The following is a 12,028-nucleotide window of genomic DNA, read 5'->3' on the forward strand; positions in this document are numbered from 1 at the left end:
TCATTTCTGAAGAAGGGTCTCGGCCCAAAACGTCAGCTTTCCTGCTCCTCTGATGCTACTTGGCCTGCTGTGTTCATCCAGCTCTACACCTTGTTATCTCTTATACAAATATAAGTTGTTGTTGAACGTGGGCAAGGGGCTTGGGGGCAGGAAACTAATAGGAACCTGCAGGAGGAACAGCTCAAAAGTGATACGAAGGTGTTCCTCAATGACTGAACCATTGCTCAATTCCACTTCTTCGCCTTCTGAGAAGATCCCTTCGAAACTGGAGCAGAAATCCCTAGAGAAGGCTAGACCCATGCCCTCCACTTTGCTGAAATACACAAGAACCAGGGGACTGGCTTAGCTAGTGACATCCACAGCCCAGACACCAACAAAACACATGGACTTTACAGCAGGGAAATGCAAAATGTTCACCAAAAATAAAACAAAGATGAATGAACATTCCAGAAACAAACCCTTAAGACATTTACACTAATTTTTGAGAGGCATTTTTAGTCATTTGGCAGCATCTGTGGAGAGAAATCAGACTTAACCTTTCAGGTTGAATGACCCTTCCTCAAAACAAGGAAGGTCTGAAGGGTCACTGAACCCGAAACGTTAACTCTGCTTTCTCTCTGCAGATGCTGCCAGACCCGCTGAGCTTTTCCAGCAATTTCTGTTTTTTTGTTTCTGGTTTACAGCATCCGCAGTTCTTTCGGTTTTTAGTTTTAGTCATTTGATTCTTTCAATTTAGCAAAAGGTGAAAAGTCATAATTTATACATTTGCCGATTTACTGATGAAATGCAACAGTAGAATGGGTGGTATTAAAAAGGCAAGGCATGCTTTGTTTCAAAGAATTGATTGCCCTTGGTTTTACTTGCAGCATTCGCGAGGGGATCCTGTCTTGTTTGTAAGTTGTCAGAGCATTGACTGTGACTCTTTCTAATCAACCTGTTCAGTGGCTGTTACATACCTCTGGGCAGGAGTGGTGAGGGAGGTGGGGTGGGGGGGGAATCATTTGGGAAGAATGACCAAGGGGGAGTTGAAGGGTAATTGTTTTGGTCTTTACTGAGAGAGTGATTGGGGGAGTGGCCATCACTCATCAAGCCCAGTGGATCCATGCTACAACCCTGCCATTGTTCGAGTCCCAAAGCTGCACACAACACTGATGACTGCCTGTCCAAACTCATTGTCCCTTGTTCTGATGGTGACACAGCATGAAACATAACAGGCTCCAGCTCATGACCGTAAAATAACGAAATTGTTAGCACCTCCTGTTGAAGAAGTTTCCCAATCCACCATCCACAACAGTTTTAATGTCAATGTTCTTTTCATTTTATTGTCATTGGATCTGCCAAGGTACATAGTTAAGATACGACATGGAAGTAGCAGAATTATGTACTGGTCAGGCCATTATTTTGTAGTTTTGATAATGACGTATTTGTATTTACATAGTACTGGAAAGCAAGGATTACATCATACACATTAGAAACAATAAAAAAAATAGAAGAACTAAAATGTACATCATACACTTGATATATTTTTTTTACACAGAGGTAAAAATGCTTATTGTAAAAAAACTAATAATTGATACAAGAGTTTTTTTTAGTTACAGAAGAGACAATAGTGCAGGCACTTTCTTTTCATCCATTAAGGTGTGCAATGGTTGAAGACTGTGCACCAACAGCTTTTGGTTAACTTTCTTACCACAGATACAAAAATAAATTTGATTTGTCTCCCCCTCCACCTCAGACTACTGTCTTGTACTGTTAGGAGCCAACTGTAAAGGCTCAACACCAGTGTGGGTGAACTATGTACAAGAGAAGTGCCTTGGATGTGGCTCCCTGTTAACTGCTCCCCTCATTTTATAGATTTGCAGTATTTGTGGCAAGAAGTGCCTATATATGTGGATTACGGTGAACGTGGGCAATATCGGGAGCCTCGGTGGAAACAGATTCAGAGGCACCGTAACCAACATTGTGCCAGTGAACTGCTGGGTTACTGCAGGATCTCAAAAAGGTTTAGTGTCAATTTAAGCCTGTGTTTTGTGCTTTGTGTTCCAATGCAGTCAAGACCTCACAGTGATCTCAAGAGAAGTAAAATCACAATTTGAAAATCTGTGTGCATACGATGCTGGGCGAATGTTGCATTTGGAAATATGTCCGCTAGAGAATTCAGCTCAATGTTGTAATGCTTTTTACACTGCGATACTGGTGGATTAACGTCCAGTTAATTTAATACATTTCACTTGCGTCACACTGACATCAAACAGCGGTCCTGCCAAATGAAAATTAGCAGTAAGACTCGTAACTTGCTTTTCTTCCTAAGAAAGTCTCTTGTCTGTGCATTGGAAGCTTTCAAATCATTTAAATAAAAAATGCAACAGCTCAGGTAGTGGGAAAATAATGCAACAAGTAATGCTTTCATTAAAGAGTGGGTAGGGGTGGGGGGTATTCTGCTTGATCAAACATCCCCAACGTGCAGCTCCCAGTGTTCATTGGAAAGGAAGTGGACTGATGTTATGGTGCAACAGAGGAAGGTGGGGGTGGGGGGTTAAGGATGTGGAATGGACTGGCAATTAACTCGCAGAGGGACAGTACGGAAGAGATGTCAGTTCCAACAGACCAGTTCCTGAAAGCTGACCTTCAAATAAGGGGTCGGATTGTACAACGCAGCAAGGCTAAAATGAAAAACTACCACTTATCAAATAAATTAAAACAAAAAGGCTACTCCCTGTGCTGTGTTATAAAAATAGTCTTTCAAAGCTTAAGCTTTCTAATGGAGGGTTTTGTTCAATCCCCTTAGTGACCTGAGCTATTAAGATTTGGAGGGAAAGTCTTTCCCTCAGCCATCTATAGCCAGTGTGACCACACGACACACCAGGTAAGGCCTCAATAATTCCTATCTTCTAGGACACTTTGTGTTTTCGGTCTTTTTCTTTTAAAAAAACTAACTTGGACCTGCCAGGAGTCACCACCCCCAGTCACCCCCAGCCCCTGGAGGCTGTACCTTGTGCACAGCTCACAGTGCACTTGGTCACTTTTAATGTCCCTCTGGTCCACTCGGTCTCTGAAACTGAACAATGCATGGGACTCAGTCCCTGCAAAACGGTAAGAGGTTGGCAAACTGGGTCTACGGACACAGACCACCAGAATGGAAGCAGCTCATCTTCTCCCCACCCTGTCTGTAGTGATCTGACACTGTGTTCCCTCTCATTGCAGATGGCTATGTCGCTGTGTAAATACAGAGCAGGCAGTTTGGAGTTTAGTTAGATAAGTGTAATCTGACAAACTTTAGTGTATTGACAACTTTTTTTTTGTTAAAACAATGAGAACTTGCTTCAAGGACCCCAAATAAATAGAAAAATTTCCTTAAAATAAAATCCATAATTTTACATTAAAACCAATTTAAATGTTCACTAATGTAGGACTGATGCTTAAAAAACTGTGGGGCAACGTTTTTAAGGCTTGGTAACTGTATGAAATCCGAGGTGAAGTTTTATTATTTTGTAACTTTGCTCAGGAGGGCAATGCCCACAGTTGTTGATGAAGCAAAGAGCGTTTGTTGAATAAATAACTGAGGTGCATTTAACAAACAGCATTATTTTGGCTTCATACAGTAACAGCAGTACCGTGCTTGGTACATGTTTACCAGTACGGCTCCTTAAACAAGGTCAGAGAGGGTTCCTGACTACAGGTTAAGTGTCTCTGGTGATTAAGCAGGAACTATTCATGCCAATCTCCTCACTGAGTGCTGTATTCAGTCGGCAGTTCACACAATTGCACTGTGGCCAGCGATATCCCCCCACCCCTCCCCAAACAGTCACCTTGAAAACATTATTCAGTCTCAGCCTCTTACAATTAAAAAAAATTATAAACATGAGACATTCTGTTTATATATATATATATATAAAATATATATATATAATATATATACACACACACACACGCACACGCACACATATATATTCATTCATAGAAAAGTCAGTTATTACAGTCAGCTCTATGTAACGTTTGCAGAATAGATACAGCCTTGGTGTTTCTCAATGTTACAGGACCCAGGTTATTGGAGGAGTCACTTCCCCAGTTTACTGTCGCTGATAGTAACTGCATCGATAATGCTTCAGAACTAAATGTGCTTCATTAACTGATGGCGGCTTGAAGAAAAGACACAGTACAAGTCACCCGACTGCTTTGTGTTTCCCACCACAACATCTACACATCACACCACATTTGTAGCATGCGCGAAGAGGCAGGTAACAGCACATACAGGGAGCTAGGAAGGATAAGGCTATCAAAGCTAGCCAACGAAGGCAGAACTTTTCATCGTTGGTGTCACAAGAACAAGGGTCTGAGTAGTCTCCTTCTGGATCGGACATGCAGTGATACAGCATACTGTCTGCACACCACATACAGCTCACACGACGGATACAGGCTCGAATGGGATCCGGGGCATCCTGGCACTGCCCACGGCCATTCTCCTCATGGTTAAACATGTCCCTGCAGTAGACACAGCGTGACCGTTCGCCATCGTCTATCCTTCTCCGGAATTTCGATTTCGACGGCACAGGCTGAGCCTTCACGACGCTGCTTTTCATATCTTTGCAAAGCCCAAAGTCGGAGTTTTTTACGTAAGGGTAATTGTAGTCATGCTTTGAAGCGTCGCTTTTGTCAAAATGCACATAGGAGTCCATCTCAGCATTATACTTTGGCCGGACAGCTGCGTATCTGTAGTCCTCGTACCTCTCTCTTAACCAGGTTTTCTCCCTAGGGTTAATCCGGACAATTTCCTCATCATCATCACGAAAACTGACGTGACGCTGTTTCGGTATAGACTAAAATATAAAGAAAGAAAGACATTAATTTGTTTTCTTCTACACTTTGTTGTAGAATGTTTTAAAATTTACACCACAGGAGCTAGTAGTACATGCCAACATAACATCAGGAACATTCAGCAAGTTAGAATGAACAATCTCTCCCACTAATCGCTCTTTCCAATGCACTCAGAAGTGACCGTGTACAAACTGCTGATTGAGCGCTGATAGGATGGCAGGAGGTTGCTGGTCGCGGACAGTTCTTGCTGCAGACAAAACGCAACATAACTCTCTCAGAAGGGTCCGTCTCCATGCAGTATGGCTCCTTTATTTTTTTTAAAAGAAAACAGCTGCAGCTGGTCGCCATGGGGTGAGGCGAGGAGACTTGGCACAGAATGATGCCTTCCTCATCATATTTATTTAGCGAATGTAAATTCTCAAGGCCAAGTGACAGCCTCCTCCTTTGCTGAGCTTGAGGTGATTGGTTTGTGATTTTGTTTGTAGAGGGGACATTCCTTGGTAATGTGCAGAATTGTCGGTCCCTCTACAAGTCCATAGAGAGTTTATCCTGAAGCCCCACTGGTGGAAGTTGGCTGAGCAGGGGCCGGGGCTTGTCTTGATCCTATTTAGCAAGGCTCACTCTCGTCATGGGAGTTCAAAACCTGCCATTTGCCAGACAGTGTTTTGTCACAAAGTACTTGTTAGGGACTTCCTGTGTTTCCTATTTCTTGATCCAAAGCATATTTGCTGGGAGATCTTGCTCAGGAACGTTGCTCCCACACCAAAATTGTGAATAAAAACAGTCACATCTACAATTTTGACATTTGTAATGACACACAGCTTTCGTTCACAGTAAACAGACCAAGCGTTTACTGCTTGTAATCAACTGCACTGAGAACACATCACTAATGGAAATATAATTTGATAACATTTCAGTCAGTGCATGTTTTGAAGGTGAAATGGCAAAACTGAAACCGAACCACCCCATAACATACACCGGTTCCCATAAAAAAACACACCTGCTCCTTTCTGTGCTCATTTCTTCTTGACATTGTATCTTTGAATGGGCCACATTTAAACAAAGTTAAAATTGAAACATCACACTTGTAAAAAAATGTCAAAAAATTCGAGACTAGTCCCCTTTTAAACGAGTCGAGTGTGATGAGGATACATTAAATTTCAGGTCAATAGGTCAGACAGGAGCATGCAACACCATCCCTGCCTGCATTTCATGTGTCTCAGACTCCAGTGTTTACAGCACCCACAGATGGAGGCCATTCGGCCCACTGTGTCTGTGTTGGTTAACAAAGATCTGACTACACTAATCCAATTTTCCAGCTCTTGGCCCATATCCTGGAGGCTCTGGCGCAGCAAGTGAATATCTAAATTCTGCTTAAATGTTACTCAACCAGCCTCTCAGACAGTGAGTTCCAGCCTCCCACACCATCCTTTGGGTGAAAACATTTCTGTTCAAATCTTGTGTCAACCTTACTCTCTGCCCACCGGTTATTGGTCATCTACCTTTGGAAAATCTGCCTTCCTATCAGCCCTATCTATGCCCCTCATAATCTTACACACCTCTATCAAGTCCCCTCTCGACCTTCACTGCTCCAAGGAAAATAATCCCAGTCTATCCGATCCTTCCTGATAGCTCAGAGCCTCCAGCCAGGCAACATCCTGGTAAATTTCCTCTGCACTCTCTCTAGTACAATCATGTCCATCTTGTAAGGATGTGACCAGAACTAGACAAAGTACTCCAGCTGTGCCTAACCAATTTTTTAAACAGCTCCAGCATAATCTCCCTGCTCTTGTATTCTACACCTCAGCCAATAAAGCCAAGTATGCCATTTGCCTTGTTAACCAACCTTATTTACCTACTTGCTCTGCTACGTTCAGGGACCTGTGGATATGGACACAAAGGTCCCTCTGATCTACTGTATAGAACATAGAACATAGAACATAGAACATAGAACATTACAGCGCAGTACAGGCCCTTCGGCCCTCGATGTTGTGCCGACCTGTGAAACCTATCTGAAGCCCATCTAACCTAAACTATTCCATTATCATCCATATGTTTATCCAATGATCATTTAAATGCCCTTAAAGTGGGCGAGTCTACTATTTTTGCAGGCAGGGCATTCCACGCCCTTACTACTCTCTGAGTAAAGAACGTACCTCTGACATCTGTCCTATATCTATCACCCCTCAATTTAAAGCTATGTCCCCTCGTGCTAGCCATCACCATCTGAGGAAAAAGGCTCCCACTGTCCACCCTATCTAATCCTCTGATCATCTTGTATGTCTCTATCAAGTCACCTCTTAACCTTCTTCTCTCTAACGAAAACAGCCTCAAGACCCTCAGCCTTTCCTCATAAGACCTTCCCTCCATACCAGGCAACATCCTGGTAAATCTCCTCTGCACCCTTTCCAATGCTTCCACATCCTTCCTATAATGCGGTGACCAGAACTGTATGCAATACTCCAAGTGCGGCCGCATCAGAGTTTTGTACAGCTGCAACATGACCTCATGGCTCCGAAACTCAATCCTCTACCAATAAAACCTAACATACTGTACGCCTTCTTAACAACGCTATCAACCTGGGTGGCAACTTTCAGTGATCTATGCACATGGACACCGAGATCTTTCTGCTCATCCACACTACCAAGAATCTTACCATTAGCCCAGTACTCTGTATTCCTGTTACTCCTTCCAAAGTGAATCACCTCACACTTTTCCGCATTAAACTCCATTTGCCACCTCTCAGCCCAGCTCTGCAGCTTATCTATGTCCCTCTGTAACCTACAACATCCTTCTGCACTATCCACAACTCCACCGACTTTGGTGTCATCCGCAAATTTACTAACCCATCCTTCTACGCCCTCATCCAGGTCATTTATAAAAATGACAAACAGCAGTGGCCCCAAAACAGATCCTTGAGGTACACCACTAGTAACCCATGTTCCTACCATTCAGAGTGTTATCCCTTGATCTTCTTATCTACAACAGCAACATCTAACTCCTTCTTGAAAACACAATGTTTTGGCCTCAACTGCTTTCTGTGGTAGCGAATTCCACAGGCTCCCAATCTCTGGTGAAGACGTTTCTCCTCATTTCAGTCCTAAAATGTTTACCCCTTATCCATAAACTAGGACCCCTGGTTCTGGACTCCCCCACCATCAGGAACATCCTTCCTGCATCTAACCTGTTTTGGCCCATTAAGAATTTTAAAGATTTCCATGAGATTCCCCCTCATTCTTCTAAATCCCAGCAAATATAATCCTAACCAATTCGATTTCTCCTCATAAATCAGTCCTATCATCCCAAGAATCAGTCCAGTAAACCTTTGCTACATTTCCTCTTTAGTAAGAGCATCCTTCCTCAGATAAGGAGACCAAAACTACACAATTTTCCTGGTGTGGCCTAACCATCGCCTTCCATCCATTACTGCAGCAGCCTTACTCATTAGTTCTACGAGCCAGGATTTACCAGAGGGATTCTAAGTGTTTAACTAAGCAGGTTAATTTGTTCTTGTGAGGAGTGATTCTTTGCAAATAAAACCTCAAATATTCTGTTTTGGTAGATTACACTTTTTAAAAAAATGTCTAGAACGAAAAGGGAAGCTGAATGAGGAAGTAGTTGATTGGTCTGTGTCATGCAGAGCCTACGCCCCTCCTGAATTTGGTGATCTCTCTCTGGGAACCTATCCAATCACAGCTGACAATTGGCAGGATGGCCACTGACAGGATAATCAGGAGCTGAAATTCCTCCCAATTCTTCTACATCGCAATAAAAATTTTATCATCATTATATTTGAAATCTGGATTTTTATAATAGTGGTGGCAGGTCAATGCGGGTTAGTGAAGTGAAAAAAATACATTCTACAAGTGACCTTAATCCAGCATTTATGAGAAAGCAGGGGACTGCAGAACCCCGTGGCGTTAGTGGAGAGATGTTTATCCTGTTTACTTTATGACAGTTAGGTCGAGTATATTTAAGGCCACTTTTCAATTTAGTTCTGAAGAAGCAGAGATTGAGTTCAGAAGCAGGTTTTACACTTCAGAAAAGCCCAGGGTTGGGATCAGAAGCACACGTTAGATTCTCTTCTAGCAGTTCAGGGCAGTTTACGGAAACAAGTCACTTCAGCAGAACAGTCCAGTTTCATGAAGCTTCCAAGCCAGGGGAGTAGACAAAATTCATGAGTTATTAGAACCGAGAAAGTTTAGGCTCTTAGATTTGTGAAAAGTTCATGTCAGTGCAATTGGGAAGGAATCAAATTGTCTCAACAGACCATGAGAAAAAAACTGTAAGGATTCAATTACATAGAAATGTAAAGAGCTATGTTAGGGGTTGTAATTTCTCTGAACATAAGTCTCTAATGGACAGTGTTGGAAAATAGGTTGAAACTTTGGTTTGATACTTGCGCTAAAACTTTTCTAACTAATACATATGGTTTGTTTGCTTTTCTTTATTTTGTGTAATAAACTTATGCCTTGCTGTCAAAGAACATCTACAGCCTTGTGGCAATATTTTTCAGAGACTAACCACTAACTAAAAAAAGTTAAACATATGATCTATCAAGCCAGGTTTCTGGAATCTGATTGGTTCAGTGTTACCATCAGCTGGGATCATAATAACATGGAATGAGACACATTCTGCACTGAAGCAATCCCAACATGGCTCATGTTGCAGCTAAAGACTTGCCAATGCTTTAGTCGCTCAGTCTGCTCTGGGTCACACTGTAACAGAAAAGCTCTGTGTCTCTCAGTTACTTAGTGATGAGTGCTGGCTAAAGTTGGCCAGGAATAGCTTTCAAATCACACTGCATCCCAAAACCCTTCAACTAGGTGGAAGAATATTCCCTGGAAAAGGTGAACTCTGTTCTTCTTCCTGGTTTGGAAAGATTGCAAACCTTACAGTCCATAGGAAATGGGTTTGGTTAGAGGGAAGGTTTAGTATTTTTTAATTCAAGGTGAACGAAGTTTGTTTGTTTCTTGTCCTGGAACAAAAATGACATAATAGGTACATGGATAGGAAAGGTTTAGAGGGATATGGGCCAAATGCAGGCAAATAGGACGAGTTGTATAGGAAACCTGGTCAACACGGACAAGTTGGGCCGAAGGGTCTGTTTCCGTGCTGTATGACTCGGTGTTTCTATCCTATAATGTCCCAAGAACCTTGCAGCACAGTGGGAGGTGCTTAGCCCCGTGAGTCAGTGAACGGTCCTTTTAAAGCTGTTCAGTTAATCTCAATCCCACACCCTACCAAATTACATTTCCAAAGTACATTACTAACGCTAACCTGCTTTGGGATGTCCAAAGTTGTGAGAAGTGCTATATGGAAGTCTCTCTCTGAGAAACCAAAGTTTCTCTGTTTCAGGCATTTCTCCTATCCTCTTTTGAAGTTTCCATTTCTGGGGAATCTGTTCTCACTTTGCCCCTTCAGGCAATAGCCTGTCCTGTATCACAGCAACCCACTGAAGACAAACCAATTCTCAGGTCCCCCCGTTATCACAGACATCACAAAAACGAGAGCCATCGAAACTATGAAACAGAAGCCAATTTCGACAGGTTCCTGACACTGACCTGTGACACAAAAATCATGTGGAATAGATTTGTCCTTTTTCCCAGTTTGGCAAACCATCTAAAGAGCTGCTCCTGAATAAGTGAATGTTCCAGGAACTGGTGGTGAAATCTTGCTCAGTGTGTCATACTACAAGCTGCTTTAGCCGTCACTTTGGGGGAAAAAAAACAGCTTCGGAATGAAACAGTGACTCCTTTTGATTATAAATCACCAAGAACAAAGTCAAAGAAAATTAAAAGCACAGACCGAACTGGCAGGCAGCAGGAGTGGAGAGGGTATCTCTCAGTATAAATATGATTGAATTATGGCACACTGGCTGTATTCTAGACCTGACACTGTTTAAAATGCTCTTCAACTCGCTCTCTCAATTGAGTTCCAATCTGACCTTCAAAAGACAGGTAAATATTTGTCATACTAAAACATCTTTGTGCGATGTATTTTGTTGGGATTTCTTTCCTCCCCTAAGGCTCCCAAGCTAATGGATAGCTCACTGTCTAGTGCTGCTAAAGAGACCCAGTGCTTCTCACCTGCTCCAGGCGACAGTGGTCAGGACTGTAGTGATCATGAGCATAACCCAGGGTACAGAGAGCACGCTGAGGGTCACTGACTGTTGTACTGAGTGCTCGGACCACCTGCTCCTTCCTGTTCGATGAGTTCGATGAGCTATCTGTAGCTGCCTAGAGAGAGAGAGAGAGAGAGAGAGAGAGAGATCAAAGACAGCACAAATAGCAAGTCAGCAGGTAGTTCAGTTAGTAACTCAGTCATAAATCACATCAACCCCATAACCAATACCTCCAAATGGATTCAGATCTGTCCTACAGATGATGAAACACATTATGAGACATTTAACAACCGGCTATTGTGTTCAAACCCACATTAGGATCCTGAGTCATATTCCTAAAGATATACACCACAGTTTTAACAGAAGGTTGAAAGAGTATCAGGCGATTACCAATTTATTTAACTCTTTGCTCGCCAGAATAATACCCCCCAACCCGCAGCAAGCACGATCCCCAGGAAAACACCAGCCATTTTCGCAGACTTCACAATCAGCAGGTCGATTTTCTCCTTCAGACAACAGTGTGTGTCACAAGTCAGCCTTTGGAACGGGGACCTGGAGAATAACAAAATCTCTCAGCTCTAACACGGATTTGAAGCACAGGTTTGATGGTGAATTTTATAACTGACTAAATACAGAGAGCTGCGGTTTGAAGCAGACGAGATACAGAGTGATCCTCCCCCTCCTGGATAGCTCCAACCCAAAACTATATCTGCCCAAAATACTTAATCAACAAATCACGTGGCTGCTTTCATCAATTTCAGAAATCTCTAGCGCATGGTCCACATAAAAACAGGTTTATTATATTCCAGTAAAAATATTTTTGTGACAAACACTTTCACACATATTCAGACAGAATTTCCCCTGTTCAGTACTGTCCTTAGAGGGAAATGGTGTTCTCACACACACACCCCCAGACCCTCCCTCCGTCTCTCTCTCACACACACACACCCCCCCAAGACCCTCCCTCCGCCTCACACACACACCCCCCCAAGACCCTCCCTCCGCCTCACACACACACCCCCCCAAGACCCTCCCTCCGCCTCACACACACACCCCCCCAAGACCCTCCCTCCGCCTCACACACACACC

The 12,028-nt window shown here is 42.9% G+C and overlaps 1 protein-coding gene across 1 annotated transcript; it reads right to left on the bottom strand.

The window, feature by feature from the left end:
- Window positions 1-1,294: 1,294 nt before the first annotated feature.
- LOC109938220 (sprouty-related, EVH1 domain-containing protein 2) lies at window positions 1,295-11,464 on the bottom strand (the record flags this gene model as incomplete). The annotated part of the gene is made up of 3 exons (XM_048600887.1): window positions 1,295-4,817; window positions 10,905-11,054; window positions 11,330-11,464. Coding segments are annotated over 3 exons (939 nt in total), but the record flags the coding sequence as incomplete, so codon positions are not given.
- Window positions 11,465-12,028: the final 564 nt, after the last annotated feature.

Source organism: Rhincodon typus, chromosome 9 (genome assembly GCF_021869965.1).
Source record: "Rhincodon typus isolate 14 chromosome 9, sRhiTyp1.1, whole genome shotgun sequence".
Taxonomy (NCBI): Eukaryota; Metazoa; Chordata; class Chondrichthyes; order Orectolobiformes; family Rhincodontidae; genus Rhincodon; species Rhincodon typus.